Source organism: Psammomys obesus, unplaced genomic scaffold (assembly GCF_907164565.1).
Source record: "Psammomys obesus unplaced genomic scaffold, mPsaObe1.curated_primary_1811, whole genome shotgun sequence".
Lineage (NCBI taxonomy): Eukaryota > Metazoa > Chordata > Mammalia > Rodentia > Muridae > Psammomys > Psammomys obesus.
In genome coordinates, this window is record NW_026590062.1 from 13,644,499 (window position 1) to 13,662,172 (window position 17,674).

The following is a 17,674-nucleotide window of genomic DNA, read 5'->3' on the forward strand; positions in this document are numbered from 1 at the left end:
TCCATCCATCCATCCATCCATCCATCCATCCATCCATCCATCCATCCATCCATCTATTTGGCAGGGTCTCTCTATGTAGCCCTGGCTGTCCAGGAACTGGATTTGACCCAGAGATCTAGCCTCTGCCTCTGTCTTCTGAGGGATTAAACGTGTGCACCAACTCGCCTAGCTTACGTTTTATTTAAAGATAGGGTCTCACTAAGTTGCCCTAAACTTCCTGTATAGCCCCGGCAGGCTTTAAACTTCCTGAACAGCCCAGGGCCAGCTTTGAATTTACTTTCCTCCTGCCTCTCAGCCTTCAGGTTACTGGGATGACAGGCAAGAGGCTGGGGAGGAGGGACTTAATAATAGAGGTTTTTCTCCTTCAGCCATGTCTTTCGGAAAACTGTTCTTAATTCTTTTTTTTTTTTCTTCTGCCCAGCAGCTCACCACACAGAGAGAGAGCTCTTGCTATTTCCTACTTCCCTGTGGAGGGTAAATCAAGCATGGCCGCCTGAAGTCCCTCCCAGCCCACCACAGGCCATGCTCACTAACTAGCTCCCGACCTTTGCTATGGCCCAGATCCCTTATCTACAGAAAGGAAGAATTCTGCAGCCTCGGCCTGTTTCACAACGCTGTGGTTGTGTTCAGAGCAGAAGCAGGCATTTCCAAAGGCGCTTGTAATCTTCTTTGTAACTTGCTAATCCTTCAGGGGAGCAAACCAGATCTGACCCATGTCTCACTGCCAGGAGAAATCCTGGCTCCCAAGCGATGGATTGCCCCCAGCTGGCACATGGCACAGTGGGCTATGAAAACTGTCACCTACGTGGGCACCATGTTCTTTCCCCACTTCATGAAGCTGAAGATGTGAATCAAAGCCACCAACCAGATAGCCTAGGAAGGTGATGTGATGGAAGAAGAGATGAGGGGAAGTAGATGGTCCCACAGCTTGTCTCTCTGGTTGAAAATCTCAAAATCCAAACAGAGTACACCTGTGAGTCCACAGACTAAGTGTCACACTATGGAAGTGTTCCTGAATGCACACAGGAGAGTTCTCTGTAGCCTGAGACAAAGAACCAACCAGGCAGCAGAGGAAGCAGTAAACAAAGGAACACCATGCAGTAAGAGGGAGAAAAGGCTGCAACAGGCTGGCATGTTCTGCCTGTCATGCAGAAAACCTTTGAACAGGGCTGGGACGATAGCTCAGTGGGTAAAGTGCTTGCCAGAGAATCCGAGTTCTGATTTCTAGAGCCCAGACAGAAGCTGAACACAGAGCCAGGCATGGCGGCAAGTGGATACCCACATTTGAAGGCCAGCCTGGTCTATGAGCAAGTTCCAGGACAGCCAGGGCTACACAGAGAAACCCCAGCACATCCAGGGTCTAGCAGAAAAGGTTCGCCCCATATTTAATGAGAGCCTGTCTCAAAAAACAAGATGGAGAGCCACTGAGGAAGACACACCAAGTCAACTATGCCACATGTGTGGCAAGCCCACCCACACAGGTGCATAAGTTTGTGTGTGCGAAGCGAACACACACACACACACCTTTGAGCACTAACACTGAACAGAAAAACCATACTATTTAAGCCAGGCATGGTGGTGCACACCTTTAATCCCAGCACTCAAGAGGTAGAGGTAGGTGGGTCTCTGTGAGTTTGAGGCCAACCTGGGCTACACAGTGAGTTCCTGACTCAAGAGAGAAAAACAAAACAAGGAAGAAGGAAAAAGGAAAAGCACATACTATCCAGTTCAGGTTTTCTAAAAGATGTCCACTTAGGGAGGTAACTCAGTGGGCAAAGTGCTTGCTGGGCAAACGTGAGGACCCGAGTTCAAACTCCCAGCAGCACATAAAATGTTGAGCATAGCTGAGAGTGCACCAGCAACCCCAGTGCTGTGGGGAGGCAGAGGTGGACCCCCAACACACAGATAGATATATATGCTTAAGAATGATAATAAGAAAATAAGAGCGAAGTGTGTGTATGTGTGTGTGTGTTGGAACCCAAGGCCTGCTGCATGCTGGGTAAATGCTCTACCACTAAGCTATACCCCCAGTCCTGATTTTTTTCTTAAACAGCCAACTATTCCTGCCTTTTACACTTCTTTGACTGACCAAAGGGAGGGAAAAAAAAAAAAAAGCATAAAGCATGAAAATTCAAAAGACAAGGCTTCCATTCAAGTAGCACAGAACGAAAGTAGCCAAAGTCAACCCTGGGGTCCCTCCCTGCTCCTCTCCACCCCCGCCCGCCAGCCAGCCCCTGAAGTGAGCTTTCTTCTCCTACAGGAGGTCCATGGCTCCACTCCAGCCAGGGTGTCTAAGAAGAGGCTGTCTTGGGCTAGGCTTTTCTTCCTGTTTTCCTTCCTTCACGCCACTTAGCCCCCAACCAATCACCTTTGGGATTTTTCTCAATTAGGGTACTAAAAGCTTCTCACTCAAACTTAAAGCCCCAAGCTTCTACCGGTGGGACAACTCAGCCAGACAGGGTTTTTCTTCCTCAAGCATAGAGCAGATGCCCCCTCCCCTAGCCCCTCAACTGATGGGATAGGCATTCGAAATCCCAATGCTAACACGCCCCCCATCCCTGCAGACATCCTTAGTCTCTGTACCAGCCCAATAAAGAAAACGCTCCTGAAAAGGAGCGTGGGGAACCAGCTAAGTCTGCCCCTCACCCCCAAATAGGAGAACAGAAATTACCTGCTCTCTCCACCCACTTCAGGCTGCTGAGGAGCAGGCAGCCAGTCCACGTGCTGGGTACACAGGGCCGGGTCCTAGTGTTGCTGAAACCACAGGCTGCTGCTGAGACAAGCCTGGAACCACTACTTTGCCAGGCCTAACAGCAAGGCCCAGAGGCGTTCTGATGCCCCAATGAGAAGGGGATTCCCTCCACCCTGGAGTCGGTATCTCATGGGACCCTGGGACTTCTCTGGCCCCTAGATTAGGGGATCTTCAGGTACAAGGGTTGAAAATCCAGAGCGCTAGAAGCGACAGTGTGGCCGAGAGGACTCAGAAGTGTCCACCAGAACTCCGGGGAAGCCACCTGTGGCTCCATCTGGAAGACCAGCCTAGTCCTGGGAGGCGGCAGCCAGGCCTGAGAGGGAGCAGTCCCCATTCATTCTCTCCTTCATTCACACAGTTCATGAAGTCATTCTTAAAGTTCCAGTAAACAAACCGGCTAAGAGCAGAGGATGTCAGTAAGTCCCGGTGACAACAACCCCTTCTATATCCCAGGTCCAGTTCTAACTGGATGTTCCCTAAGGGCCAGCCTCACGTTTCCCCTTCCGTGGTAACCCAGCGTCTCAGGAACACCCTTAGAAGGCGTGTAATTACACGGTAATCTCCAGGACTTAATGAGCTCCAGACTCCTTCGGAGGACACCGGATCCTAGGGCAGAGTCTGTGGCTTGACCGGCACCGCCCGCCTAATATATGTCCCCAGTTGAAAGGGCGAAAACGGGGCCTAAGGCTGAGATCAAGGGACAGGCCCGCCTGCCTGCCCTCGGTAGACCTGGGCAGTTGTCTGCATCTGCCAGAGCATGAGGCGCAAAGCTGCTTAACTCTTGAGGCTGCCAGGCAGTGTGGGGGCGAGCCAGGCATAGCTGGGGCATCTGGGAGGGAGAAGCCAGGCAGAGCACCCACTGAAGACGGGGCGCCCGTGGGAGCATCGCAGAGATACAGAGGACATCAGTTCCGAGCAGCCCTGAGGTCACTAGGTACAGTCACAGCCGGGATGTGCAAAGGGGCTGGAGGTCAGGGCAGCTGCAATCGAAACTCAGGGACAACCAGGCCACACTTCTGCTCCCGTGAGGATCAGGCCCCCGGGACGCTGGTGACTCAGATCTCCAAGCCTCTGGGATGAGCCTGGGCCTCTCAGGTGGTGAGTGGCTCCACCGTCCCACCCTGCGTCCTGATCCTCCGGAGGACGCGTCACTCACCTTGAGCACCTGCTGCTTGATGAGCGAGGGCACCATGAAGATCATGACAACCCCGAGCGCAGCACACAGCAGCCCCAGGGCGCCCAGCCCCACCGCCACCCAGCGCGCCCTGGAGCTGCCGCCCATGTCCGCGTGCGCGGCCGGGGCTCGCGGGGCTCAGGGCCTGAAGGGGACGGCGACAGAGGCGACAGAGGCCACAGGGATGACAGAAGCCGAGGCTCCCTCAGCAGCAAGATGAGTACCAGGTGGTGGCCGGCGCGGTAGTAGCCCTGCAGGTGGCCAGCGGCTTTATGCGCCATGGCCCGGGCAGCCCGCCCCCTCGTTCAGCGCGGGATTCCGGCGGGGGGGGGGGGGAGGAATGGGCGGGGAGTGGGCGGTGCTTTGGTGGTGAGGCGTGGGCGTGGCCTCCCTCTGGCCCGGCCCCTTGGAGTTCGCGGCTCTCCCAAACCGTGCTCGAAGTGCCTGGATTCCCACTGTGCGCTCCTCTCTGTGCTCGCTTGTCTCACGCTGGTCTAGGTGGGAACCGACGCGCTCTCCACAGAACGCAGAAGCCCCTGGCACCGTCTACACCCGCTAACCCTATTCCTGCCACTTCTCTCTCCGGACTCCTGCGAATGCCTCTCGCCCTAGGCTCCCTTGTCTTACATCAGCTGTAGTCAACTAGGACCTGCCTCCAGGTCATGCACGCCCTCTCATCAGAATTTCGTGTTTCTCGGGGCCTTTGCACTCCCTCCACTCGGAATTCCGTATCCCTTTGGGCCTTTGCACACCATCCGTTCTGTGTCCCTCGCGGCCTTTGCGCACTGTCCACTCCGAATTCCATGTCTCTTGGGATCTTTGCACTCCCTTCAACTCGGAATTCCATGTCCCTCGAGGCCTTCGCTCATCCTCCGCTCAGAATTCCAGGCCCCACACACCCGCTGGGCCTCTGACTCCAACCAGGAAGGCTTTCGAGGGGCTTATCAGGCAGAGATGCCCCGGCCTGGCCGCTATGCTCCCTGCTGGGTCTTCTTATCACCCAGCTCCACCGGCTCCGCGGCGCTCAGCTGTGCCTTCTCTTGCTATAAACCCGGCTCAGGATAGCAGCAGGGCGGTGGGGGCCCTGTCTTTCCCTGCCCTGCCCAGTGCTCGGTTAACTCAGGCCCAGCCTACCGCCGGTGCCTTTAACCCTAAATGCTCCATGTTACAGCCAAGAAAACTGAGGCACGGGGCAACTTGCTGAGGTCTGCTTCTCACTCAGGACGATCGCAGCCGAGAAAACCCGGTCCCACAAGGGTGAAAGAAATGACAGCAGCTCCCCTCTGACAACTTCCTGTAGACCAGGTCCTTAGCTCTCTAGCTCTCTCTGTTGTCCCGTTCGACTACTCCTGGGTCACATAGGATGGACCAATTGTGCCCCTGACATCAGGTAACCCAGGCTAATACTCCTAAGAATATGGGCCATTCCAGCTCCTGTTAAAACCCGGAAGGGCTCCTCTTGGGGACCACCCTCAACAATGCGTCTCAAGTCAGGATTTACTGAGCACCTAGTAAATTCTGGAGAGACAACCAAGTCATACTTCCAGCCCTGACTTCCACCCAGGAGCAGAGGAACCTGAGCTGTGAAGGCTCCCACCCCAGAGTCCGGAGGGAGGGTCCCCTACACCTCCGGCCCTCTTCTGTCAGTTGGAGGTGGTCCGAACTGCTCTCCCCAGGCTGCAGAGCCAGTTGGGAGCCAGCCAGCCAGCCAGCCTCCGAGCCTGGAATGTGCAGGTGTCTCGCAGTTGATGTCCAAGGCCCCGCCCACCTCTGCCCCTTTGTCCACAGGGCTCCAAGCCTCCTTTCTGTCTCTCTCCTGTGTCTATGTGGTGCACCTGAATGCGTTGTTTGAGACAGAATATCCGACTGGGAACTGGGTCTCATTGGTTTAGGAAGTCTGGCTGGCCATCCAGTCCTGGGAATCCTCCCTCTTGCCTGCCCAGCACTGGGCTACCAGCATTGTTTGTTTGTTTGTTTGTTTGTTTGTTTTGGACTTATTTATGTGTGCAGTTGTATTTCCTGAATGTATGTCTCTGCATACATGTGCATGCTTGGTGCCCTCAGAGGTCAAAAAAGGGCATCAGATCTCCTGGAACTGAAGTTATGTGAACTGTTATGTGGGTGCTGGGTACTGAACCCCAGTTTGTGAGAACAGCTTGTGCTCTTACCCATTGAGCCATCTCTTCAGGCCTGTGTGTTGTGTTTAAATATGGGTGCTGGGGATCAGCGTCAGGTGGTCAGGTTCATGAGGCAAGGACGCTACCAACACCACCATTTTCCCAGCTCTCCCCAGCTTACTCTTAGTTCCTTCAGTGGCCGACTCCTCCACTTGTAAATATCAGCCCAAAGCCTACTCATCAGAGATGGCTTCATGTCTAACTTGATGAAACTGGGAGACCTTACGGGTATGATGGTGCATTCCTGTAATCCCAGCACTTAGGAGGTAGAAAAAACAAAAGTTCAAGGCCAGCCTGGCCTACATGAAAACCTGTCTCAAATAAGCCAAAGAAAAGGGCTGGTGAGAGTGCTTAGAAAGTGAAGACACTTGACACACAGCTTGAAGACCTGAGTTGGAATCCCTGAACCCCTGGTGGATGAAAAGAACACACTTCCCAGGATGCAGTGGCTCACCCCTTTAATCCCAGCACTCAGGAGGCAGAAACAGGCAGAACTCTGTAAGTTCGAGGCCAGCCTGGTCTACAAATCAAGTTCCAGGACAGCCACGGCTACACAGAAAAACCGGTCTCGAAAAAAAATAAAAGAGAAAGAAAGTAAGAGAAAAGAACAGACTCGGGTGCCATGGCAACCCCCTCTACAATGATAATAATTAGTACAACTTAAATGGAAAGAGAAGAAAATAAGTGTTCTGGTTATTTGAAATGGTTTTATTTATCTCTCTAAAGAGAGCGGTTGTTATTTATAATTTTTTTTTAATTTTGTGTATTTGTGCAGTTTCACAAAGAGGCCAGAAGAGGGTGACAGATCTGGAACTGGAGTTAAAGGCAGTTGTGAGCCACCAGGTGGGAGCTGGGAACCAAACTCAGATCCCTTTCAGGAGCTGCCAGTGCTCTTAACCACTGAGCCATCCCTCTAATGCAGACGCTGGCCCTTTTTGAGCATCAATATATCTCTGGCACCTAGAGCCATGCCTCGCAAAGCACCGAGCAGGTACTGGATAAAAAAACATTCAGGTTTGCAAGATGCTTCAGGGAATAAAAGAAAGGCATTTGCTGCCAAGCCTGATGAACTAAATTCAGTCCCCGGGAGCCTCTTGGTCCAAGTGAAGAACTGACTGCCTCAGGTTGTCCTCTGACCTCCAAGCTACAGACACACAAAATAAATATATGTAGTCAGGCATGGTAGTGTACACCTTTAAGGCCAGCACTAAGGAGGCAGAGGCAGGTGGATCTCTGTGAGTTCAAGAACAGCCTGGTCTACATAGCCAGGGCTATATAGTGAGACCTTATTTCAAAAATAAAATAAATAAAGTAAACAAAGGTAAAGCACTTTTTAAAAGTTTAAGCAAACTATTAGGGAATTCATTTATTCATAAATCATGGATTTATGATTAATAAAATTAATAAAATTTCATGGAAGGGGCCTGGAGAGATGGCTCAGTGATTAAAAATACTTGTTGCTCTGCCAGAGAACAAGAGTTTGGCTTCTAGCCCCCTTGTTGAATAGCTCACAACCATCTTTAACTCCAGCTCTGGGGGATCTGATACCTCTGGCCTCCTCAGGCACCTGCACTCATGTACAAAAATATACACAGAGAATAAGTAAAAATAAATAAGCCTTTAAAAATAAAATTTCCTTTTGTCCCTTGAGGCCTTCAACATCCTTCAGTGCTGGGTTGTTTTGTTTCAAAGACAGCAGTGCTTCCTGGGAGTTTGCCAATCAACTGAAGGCTCAGGGCTGCCACCCCCTTTCTTGATACCCACTTGCCTTGACTAATTCACGAAGTCCAAACTGTTGCCAAGTCTTCAAGGTCCAAATCTACGTGGTGCTTACCTCAGAGAGCCCAAGGCCAGGGCGAGGCTTTGGGGTTAAGCTACACTGTCATTGGATGACACACACAGAGAACAGACATTAAAGGATGGACAACCCAAGTGTCCAAGCCTTGGCCTTGCTGAGGGGCAGTCAGGGAGACAGCACAGGATGAAGTAGGAAGAAAGAGGAGGGTTGATTCCGGCCGGCAGAGAAGGCCTGTTAGGGGAGGCCCACCCAGGAAAGATCTAGCTTTCTGTCTGTTGCTGTGTTAAAGCACTGACCAAAGGCAACATGGGGAGGAATTGGTTTCTTTCAGCTTACAAGTTACAGCCCATCATCAGGGGAAGCCAAGGCAGGAACTCAGAGCAGGAACCTGGAGGCAGGAACTGAAGCAGAAGTCAAGGAGGAATGCTGCTTCCTGGCTTGCTCCTCAGTTAACTTTCTTACGCATCCCAGGATCATTTGCCCAGGAGTGGCAGCACCACAGTGAGCTGGGCTCTCCCACATCAACCATTTAAAAACAAAAACAAAAACAAACAAACAAACAAACAAACAAACAAAACAACCCTTGTCCTCAGGCCAATCTGATGGAGGTGATTTCTCCGTTAATGCTCCCTCTTTTTGTGTGACTCTAGTTTGTGTCAAGTTGACAAAACTAACCAGCCTGAGGCCACAGAGAGAGTTTGAGTTAGTCAGGGGGGGCTCCTTCAGTACATAGCCTTCCACAATCAAAACACAGGTAGAAGCCAGGCCTCTCAGCCCAGCTATTTGGGAGGTTTGAGGCAGCAGGATCCTAAGATCAAGGCCAGCCTAAGGTCTAGAATGGGGTCAAGGCTAGCCACCAGGAAGAGCCCATTTCTAAAAGGGCAGGTGGCTCAGCAGAGGAGCACTTGCCTGGTAACATGTACACGGCCCTGGGTTCATCCCCAGTGCAGAGGAAGAAAGAAAGGCACTGAGGAGCTCTGCCAGGGATACCAAAGACCAGGCCATACACATTGGTGGGCACCCGAGCTATAGTGCAGCTCTGACACTGGACCTGGGGGTTCCATGAGCCCCCAGCTTGATTCCCAGGTCTGCACCCAGAGAGAGGATGCACACAGCCACAGCAACTCCTAGGCACAGGTTCTGTTCTCTTGTTCCACAGCAGCCAGGCCACCTCAGAGCTGAATGGATACATCAAATGCAGCCTGTGCACAGGAGGGGATACGGAGGTTCCGATGCCCTGTGGGTGAATCCAGAAGTAACCAGTAAGAGAGAGAAGCCCAACACAAGACCATGACTCCAAGAGTGAATGAAAGAGGCTTAGTAGCTTCCAGGGCTAAGGGAGGGGTAGAAACTGCGCAGGGATGAGTTCCCCTACTCCCGCTTCTACTTTGTCACTGTGCCAAAAGCCACGGAATCTTACGGTTTATTTATTTACCTTGGAGACGAAGTCTCACTGTGTAGCCCTGGCTGGTCTCGAATTCACAGAGATCCACCTGCTTCTGCCTCCCGGGGGCTTCAATTAAAGGTGTGTGCCACCACGTCCTCATATTACACTTTAAATAAGTGAGTTTACTATATGCAAATTGTGTAATATATAACTATATATAACAATGTATGTATTATATACACAATGTATTATGTAAAATTAAATTATATCACACACACACACATGCTTCTTTTCTTTGGCTCCCTCCTCCCTCAGCATTAAGACCCAAGTTCTTGCTATAATCGGTAAGGTCGCCATCCTTCCCACACTCTGCTGTAGCCAGCCTTGCCTGCCAGTTCCTACCTCAGAGCCTTTGCCTGTCCGCACCCTCCATCTGCTGGAACTCTCTTCTCCCCAGCAGCCTGAAGAATCTCCATCCTTGCTCAAACATCATATCAAAGACCACTTGTTTCCTGTCCACATTTTCAGATGACAAGTACCCCATATCCTGGCCATTTCCTTCCTTCTGCCCATTTCTCCTTGGACTTATCTCCACTCAGCAAGCAGCCAATGGGCTTTTCGGCTTCCCTGCCTTCCTTCTTCCTGTGCCGGGAGAAGCTGTTAAACTCTCTACACGGTGGAAAATGGAGATACCTGTTGGGGAGCCTTGAGAACACAATGGGTGAATCCTGATCACACACATGGCAAGGGCTCAGTTGGGTGCAGCTGTCAATCCCAGGGGTTCCCTGTACATACCCCACACTCACCAAGGACAGAGGAGAGTCTACACGACCGAGCTGAGAAATGGGAGTAAGGAGGGGAGGAGCCAGGCATGATGATGGTTCATGCCTATAATCTCAGTGCTGAGGCAGGAGGATTGTAGCCAGCCTGGGCTACAAAGTGAGATCCTGTCTCAAGAAGAGGTAGGGAGAGACCCAACATTGGTCCTGAAGGAGATTTAATGTCAGTGTGTGTGTGTGTGTGTGTGTGTGTGTGTGTGTTGTGATATGGTGTGTGTGTGTAAAACTTTTAACATACCTGGGAACAGAAACATGTAAACTAACTCTAAGATCCTAATTGACTCCACATGGGAATGACAGTATTTGGAAAAACAGGGTTAAACATACTACTAAAAGCCCAGCAATCTGGTGGTGCACGCCTTTAATCCCAGCACTCAGGAGGCAGAGGCAGGCGGATCTCTGTGAGTTTCAGACCAGCCTGGTCTAAAGAGTGAGTTCCAGTACAGCCAGGGCTACACAGAGAAACCCTGCCTCACAAACAACAATAAAAACAAACAACAACAAAACAAACAACAACAAAACAAACAACAAACAAAAACATACTATTAAGATGGATGAGATAACATAAACTTAATCCCAGCACTGGAGAGGCAGATGTAAGTGGATCTCTGTGAGTTCAAGGCCAGCCTAGTCTACCTGATGAATTCCAGCCAAGAAGACATCACGAGACCTTGTCTTTAAAACAACCAAAGCTAAAACTAAATGAACAAATGCCTCTGGTACTTGGTTACAGTCCAAATCACAGAGACCAGCCTCTGTGTGTCCCTGTATTCCTCTCTCAGGGACTTCCCTCTTCCTGGGGCTGCCAGCCACACCTCACCTTTGCCCTGGCCTCAGGACCTGTGCTGTCTCTTCTTGGGTGAGGCCAGCACACCAATGCCCCGTCCAGGAGGAAGATACCTATGTCAGGGCAGTTCCCAAGGGCTGCTGAGCTATACCCATGTGAGACTGGTTCCCAAAAAAGATGGTGGCAGGAAACAAGAGGGTACTACCTGGCCTTCTTGCCTGGGTAAGGACAGACACGCTTCATTTGTTATATCAAAGACTGGAATTACCTATTCATCCACCAATAGATGAACGGATAACAACAACAACAACAAAGTAGCATATTTATAATATGGAATTCTACCAAGCTATAAAGAAAAACAAAGTTAGCTGAGTGGTGGGAGCACACAGCATTAATTCCGGCACTGGGGAAGCAGGGGCAGGTGGTTCTCTGTGAGTTTAAGGCCAGCCTGGTCTACATATTGAGTTACAAGACATCCAGGGAGGGCTACATAATGAGACCCTGTCCCAATCCCCACCCCAAAAAAAGTGGAGTTGGAGAGAGAACTCAGTGGTTTAAAAAAAAAAGCACATGCTCTTCTGTTCCCTGTTCTGGCAGAGGACCGTTCTTCAGATCCCCACAGCTCGCAACTCTCTGTAACTCCAGTTCCAGGGGATCTGGTGCCCCCTCTGGCCTCTGCGGGTACTGCAGTTATGTGGGCACGAGCAAACAGGTACACACACACACAGGAAGGAAAAGCTCATTTAACCCTCTCCCATGGAATATGTCATTAAAGGCAGCCTGAAACCTTCTTCCTGGCCGGGGTTATGACAGGGGCCCTGCATACTCCATTAGAGCGGGTCTGTGTTTCTTTCTGTAGGATATGAGCTTGGGCATTGCTGGTGGCTATCCTGAAATAACCCTTCCTCTGCAACAAACACAGACGATTAAGAAGGAATGTAAGATTTAGTGGCCTTAGGTCATTTGTGCCTCTGCAAACCATCCCTTGTTACCTGAAAAGAAACAGATAGGAAATCTCAGCTACAAGAACCAGCTGGCCAGGAGGCTAATACTGGACAGCAAATCAGTTCATTGTTCTCTCTCTCTCCCCCTCCCTCTCTCGTTTTCTCTTCCTCCCTTTCCTTTTCCCTCTCCCTCTGCCTCTCCATCTCTCTCTCTCTCAAAAAGATTGCTTTTATTCACGTGTAAGACTACATGCATCTGTAAGTGTATATCACATAGGTGATGTGCCTGAAGAGGGTTGGGATGCCCTGGACTGGAGCTCTGGATGGTTGTGAGGCACTGCACGGGTGCTGGGAACTAAACCAGTGCTCCTAACTGCCAACCCATGCCTCCAGTCCCCGGTCTGGTTTCCCGCAGGAAGGTCTAGCTGCATTCTCACAGAGGCCGCTAAGGACAAGGGGAGAGTTCTTGAAGGGTTTGGAGTAGGTGGATGACCAACCCCTCCCCACCCCAACAGCTTGCAGCCTCCTGGCCCTCCAGCTTCAGGATGGACATGGCCTGGGAGAGCTGAAGTGGACACAGAGGGACAGCGGACAGTGGGCTCTGGCTCCCAACAGTCTATGGCATTTTCTCAGTCACCAGATGAACCCCACAGCCAGTGTTGTCTCCTTCATTCTCAGACAGACACTGTGACCGTTGTTTCAACTAGTAGGATGTGGAAGACGTGACACTACATTACTCCTTGTTGCATCTCCAAACTGTGGAAAAGCCACAGCTTGGGGACCCCAGGAGTCCCTCCATGGTCCCTCAGGCCACCAGCTGACTGGTTGGTTTGGTTTGGCCTGGGTGGTTTTGTTTTGAGAGCGAAAGGGTCTCACTCTGTAGCCCAGGCTAGCCTCCACTAAGGATCCTCCCCGCCTCCACCCCACGTGTGGCATGACAGTCACCAGCTGTAGGCACGCTGCCTTCTTTGCACTCAGAGGCAGGCCAAGACGCACAGCATTTGGGCTGAAGGGGTCTGTGGGAGGAGAGGAAGGAAGGCTGCTGGGCGCTCTCATCTTACTCCCTGCCCTAAGTGTTCTGGGCGGAAAGAGTAGCTGACGTGCAGGCATGAGGCAGCAGAGAGGTGGGGTGGAGGCAGGTTCCTCCTAATGAGGCTCTGGAGCCTCTGTGGAGCCATTTTATAACCTGGGAGCTATTTTCTAACCAACACTGAAGCCTACAAGGACAGAAGAGGAGGGTTCAGCACTGTTAGATAAGAGCGGGAGACTCCACCTCCCTTGCCCTGGCCCAAAATGCACCTGGTCATTTGAGGGACCTCTCTGGTTCCCAACCACCTGGACTAGGACAGTGAATCATAGCTCCCAGGTGTTACTGGGAAGAGTTATCTAGAGCAGGTTAGCCCCTGGCCATGCTCCTAAGAGAGTATCTTGATTAGGTTAATTGAGGTGGAAAGTCCTGCCCTGACTGTGGGCTGCACTGTCTCCTGGGCTTGGGTGGACAGCTAGAGAAAGGGAATTAGGTACCAGAAGTCATTGCTGTCTGATGCTTGACCCCTGCCTCATAGTCCTGGCACCCTCAGATTGAGTGAGAACAAGTCCTCTTTTCCTTAAGGAAAAACACCTTAAGGTGCTTTTGATGGGGTATTTTTTGTTTTTTAAATCACAGCAACAAGAACTGAAAATGGTCATTTTTGTTGTTTGGTTTTTGAGACAGTGTCTCTCTACATAGCTCTGGCTGTCCTCAAACTCATGGAGATCTGCCTCCTGAGAGCTGGGGTTCAAGGTGTGCACCACAATGGCTACTTTCAGTCACTTACACTAAACAAGCAGGACACTGTCCCGAGGGATCCAGACATGGTGACTCACTGAACTCTCATGTCCCTGTGTCCTAGACACATTCCATTGACAACAATCACTCCCTAGCTGCTGTGTAGCTCTCTGAGCAGGGGAGGCCCTGGGGGTGCTGCTCAGGCAGAACAGGATACTAGGTCAAAGACTCCGGCCACAGCACCTCCAGTCAGAGGAGACACAGCAAAGCTGTGACCAGATGACATAGCTCCCTTCCTTTTGTTCTGTTTTGTTTGGTTTTTGGTCTTTCAAGACAGGATTTCTCTGTGTAACAAGCCCTGGCTGTCCAGGACTTGCTTTGTAGACCAAGCTGGCCTCGAATTCACAAAAATCTGCCCGATTCTGCCACACCCAGCCCCAGCCTTCCTCTTTTTTCTCTTGTGTCTTGTATTTCAAGACCGGACCTTGTGGGGGATGGAGAGATGGCTCAGTGGTTAAGAGCTCCGTCTGCTCTTCCAGTAGACTCTTGTTCAATTCCCAGCACCTAGATAGTAGGGAGAATTTGCTTTTCCAGATGTCCAGGTTCAAGAGTGGAAACAGACAACGACAATCACAAATAGGTAAAGTGCTTCAGTGCCAGGGTGTAAGCCTTCAGCCTTGAACACACTAACCACTAACCACAGGTAACCACAGGTCTACCACAGAGTCATATTCCTGTTTCTACACAGTAATTTCCAGAAGGTAGAGAGGTGGCTTCATGGTTAAGAGCACTGGCTGCTTTTCTTTTAGAGGACCTGAGTTCAATTCCCAGCACAGACAGGCTCACACCTGTCTGTAACTCTAATTCCAGGGGTACAGCGCCCTCTTCTGGCCTCACATGCACATACCCACACCCAGGGGCACATACAATGAAAAAAAAAATCATAATTTTAGATGTGGTGTTCCTAATACTCCCAGGGACTGTTTTCCAGGCCCAGACAGGTATTAGCATACAGAGATTTCACATACAACATGGCAGATGATTGACTGAGAGCTAGTTATATTCTCCTGAACACTTCAGATCAGAAATGAAACCTACTGTCTTTTTGTTTTTTTCCTCTGACACAAGGTTTCTTTTTGTGTATCCTTGGCTGCTCTGGAATTTGATCTGTCAATCGGGCTGGCTTCCAACTCACAGAGATCTTTGCCTCCCAAGTACTGGGATTAAAAGTGTGTGCCACCACAGCCCCCAAAAAATGGTGTCTTAGGGTTTCTATGACTGTGATAAAACACCATGACCAAAGAGCAAGTTGGGGAGGAAAAGGTTTTTTTGGTTTACACTTCCTTATCACTGTTGCAGGAAGTCAGGACAGGAACTCAAACAGGGCAGAGACCTAGAGGCAGGAGCTGATGCAGAGGCCATGGAGGAGTGCTGCTTACTGGCCTGCTCCCTATGGCTTGATCAACCTCCTTTCTTACAGCACCCAGAACCACCAGCCCAGCCCACAGTGGGCTGAGCCCTCCCACATCAATCACTAATTACGAAAATGCCTTAGAATTTGCCTATAACTAGATCTGACGGGGGCGTTTTCTTTAACTGCCGCCGTCCACCCTTCATGGATGACTTTAACTTGTGTTAAGTCGACCTAAAACTCTCCAGCAGACACAGAGAACCAGCTCTAAGAAAGAGGAATGGGAGGTTCAGCAAACACCTATAATTCTAGCCACGTGCCAAGCGTTGAAGCAGGGGGGGACTGAGAGTTTGTAGTTAGTCCAGGCTGTAGCTGGAATAGCCTAAGCCCAGCATTCAGGAGGCAGAGAAAGAAGGTGTGCTAAAGGCTGGAGGTTAGCCTGAGCTACACAGTGAGTAAATGAATGAGTTCACTGGAGAGGGAGCCAGTATGTGAATCTCCACTTGTTTTGGCCTGCCCTGTCAGCTCTGTTGTAAGACCCTCAGAACTGCCCAGCTATTCTGTTTTCAGTTTGTCTAGTTACTATTTATGTGTGCACTTTGGGTTTTCATGTGTGAACACTGGCACTCATGTGTGACATGTGTACACACGTGTGGCGGTCAGAGAACAGCTTTGGGTGCCAGTCCTCGCCTCCCACCTTGTTTGAGCAGGGCCTTTTGTATACTGCTTCCTACACCAGGCTACCTGCACCACAATCTCCACCTCCCATCACCTTAGGGCACGCTGGGATTACAAACACGCAAGAGCCTGGCTTTATGTGTGTCCTGGAGGTCTGAACCCATGAGGCTTGCAAGGCCGGGGCCGTTTCCCCTGAATCACCTCCCCAGTGTCTAGCTTTTCTTACTACAATGATACTCTCTTTCCAACCCGGAAAACCTCCACTCCTGTTCCAGTTGCCTCTTCCCCAACACCCTAGAGCCTGTGACAACCAGAGCTGCCTGCCTCAAAAGAAGTGAGCACCGGGGAACAGCGAGGCCAGAGGAGCACGCTGTGGCCACAGCACACAGAGAAAGCAACCTGGGATGAGGACCCACCCTTGTCCTGTGGAGCAGAGTAGCAGGGTTCAGTTTCTCTCCCGAGGCAAAAGCTGTTCCCGAGCACCTGGCTGAGACACAGGGCTGGCGCCATGTGGAAGCAGGTTCAAAACTTGTCTCTGCAAGCCAAGGACCGCACGCTTTCCCTGCCTGGGTGCAATGGTATCTGTCTGGGCGGGATGAGGTCAGGCCAGGTGAATCCATGACGCTTACACACAGGACCCGTGGCTAGGCCATGTTGTTTCCAGCAGGACAGGGGGACGTGGGATGCATCCGAAGCGTGGCTCCCTGATCCCCGCCTATGCAGATGAACATGGGCCGGTCACGCCAAGAACCTCCTACTGATACCGGAGTAGACGCTCCCAGGGGAAGCAATCTGCTCCCTTTGTGGCCTTTTGCAAAGAGAAAATCTGGTTACATCCTGTACCAACACCCCAACTTCACACTCCTCTCCCAGCGCCACATGCAGCCACCCGGGTGTCCTGAGCACACTCTGCCCCTGCTTCAAACACCCCTCCTCTGAAACGACCTCAGGGTTTCCACGGCAGCCTCTCCAAGCTTCAGCTCGGGCCTGCCTGAAACCACAGCTGTGGCCACTGGGCCTCCTGTTTCAGTTCAGCATAACCTGAGCCGCTTGCTTTTTCACAGGTCTCAATAGGAGGGAGCTGGGAGAGAAAACGAGCTGAGGAAGGAAGGGCCTGGCAAGGCTTTGTGAACCCATGGTGTCTGATTTACCGTCTGAGAGACAAGAAAGAGCAAAGCTGATGCAATCCCTGGGGCCCTTCATGTTTTGCCAGCCCTCTGAAAACCCCAGGGTCTAGGCTCTGACACAAGTCCTGAGTGTCATTCTGAAACCCTCTTGAACGGCTTTGGTTCCCTCCTCAGCCAGGCCATGGTGCCACTCAGCCATTCACCTACACCTGTGAGTCACCAGCCTCCAGGCATTGACGGTTGAGCTTGGTATTAGAGGATGGTTCTCCCATGCAGACCACACACACACACTCCGTTCTCATGCCATCGGGCTCCCGTCTGGCTCCCCTACATCCTTCACTTAAAGTAATTAAAATTGGAACCAATGCAGGTGCTCCTGTGTCCCAGGACCTTGACTTAGGACTTGACTCTCACAAGCTGTGAGCTGGAGTTAGTGCCATCAGAGGCAGGGCTCCAAGCAAGTGGGAACAAGCCTTGCTCTTCCTTCCCTCTCCCCAAAAGCCCTTCCAGGAGCCAGAAAAGTGTGCAGGAGGGAGGGAGTGAGCTCAGCTGTTTACACCCCAGAAGCTATTTACACCTGGAAGCCATCCCCAGGCCCAACTCCCCCACTCCTCCCTAGCTCTGACTAGTTACGAGTTATACTGGGAAGCCAGGTGCAGTGGAGCACACCTATAATCCCAGCACTCTGGGGAGGCAGAGGCAGGCAGATCTCTGTGAGTTCAAGGCCAACCTGGACTTCAAATTGAGTCCAGGACAGCCAAGGCTATACAGAGAAACCCTGTCTTGAAAGAAAGAAAGAAAGAAAGAAAGAAAGAAAGAAAGAAAGAAAGAA

General features: G+C 51.2%; 1 protein-coding gene across 2 annotated transcripts in view; it reads right to left on the reverse strand.

Moving 5' to 3' along the window:
- The window catches only part of Scarb1 (scavenger receptor class B member 1), a 60,771-nt gene extending 56,536 nt beyond the window's left edge, over positions 1 to 4,235 (reverse strand). For both annotated transcript variants that reach the window (XM_055606142.1, XM_055606141.1), the window contains exon 1: positions 3,909 to 4,235. In XM_055606142.1, coding sequence (XP_055462117.1) covers positions 3,909 to 4,034 — 126 coding nt within the window. In that variant the 5' untranslated portion in view covers positions 4,035 to 4,235. The remainder of the gene's footprint in view (positions 1 to 3,908) is intronic.
- Positions 4,236 to 17,674: the final 13,439 nt, after the last annotated feature.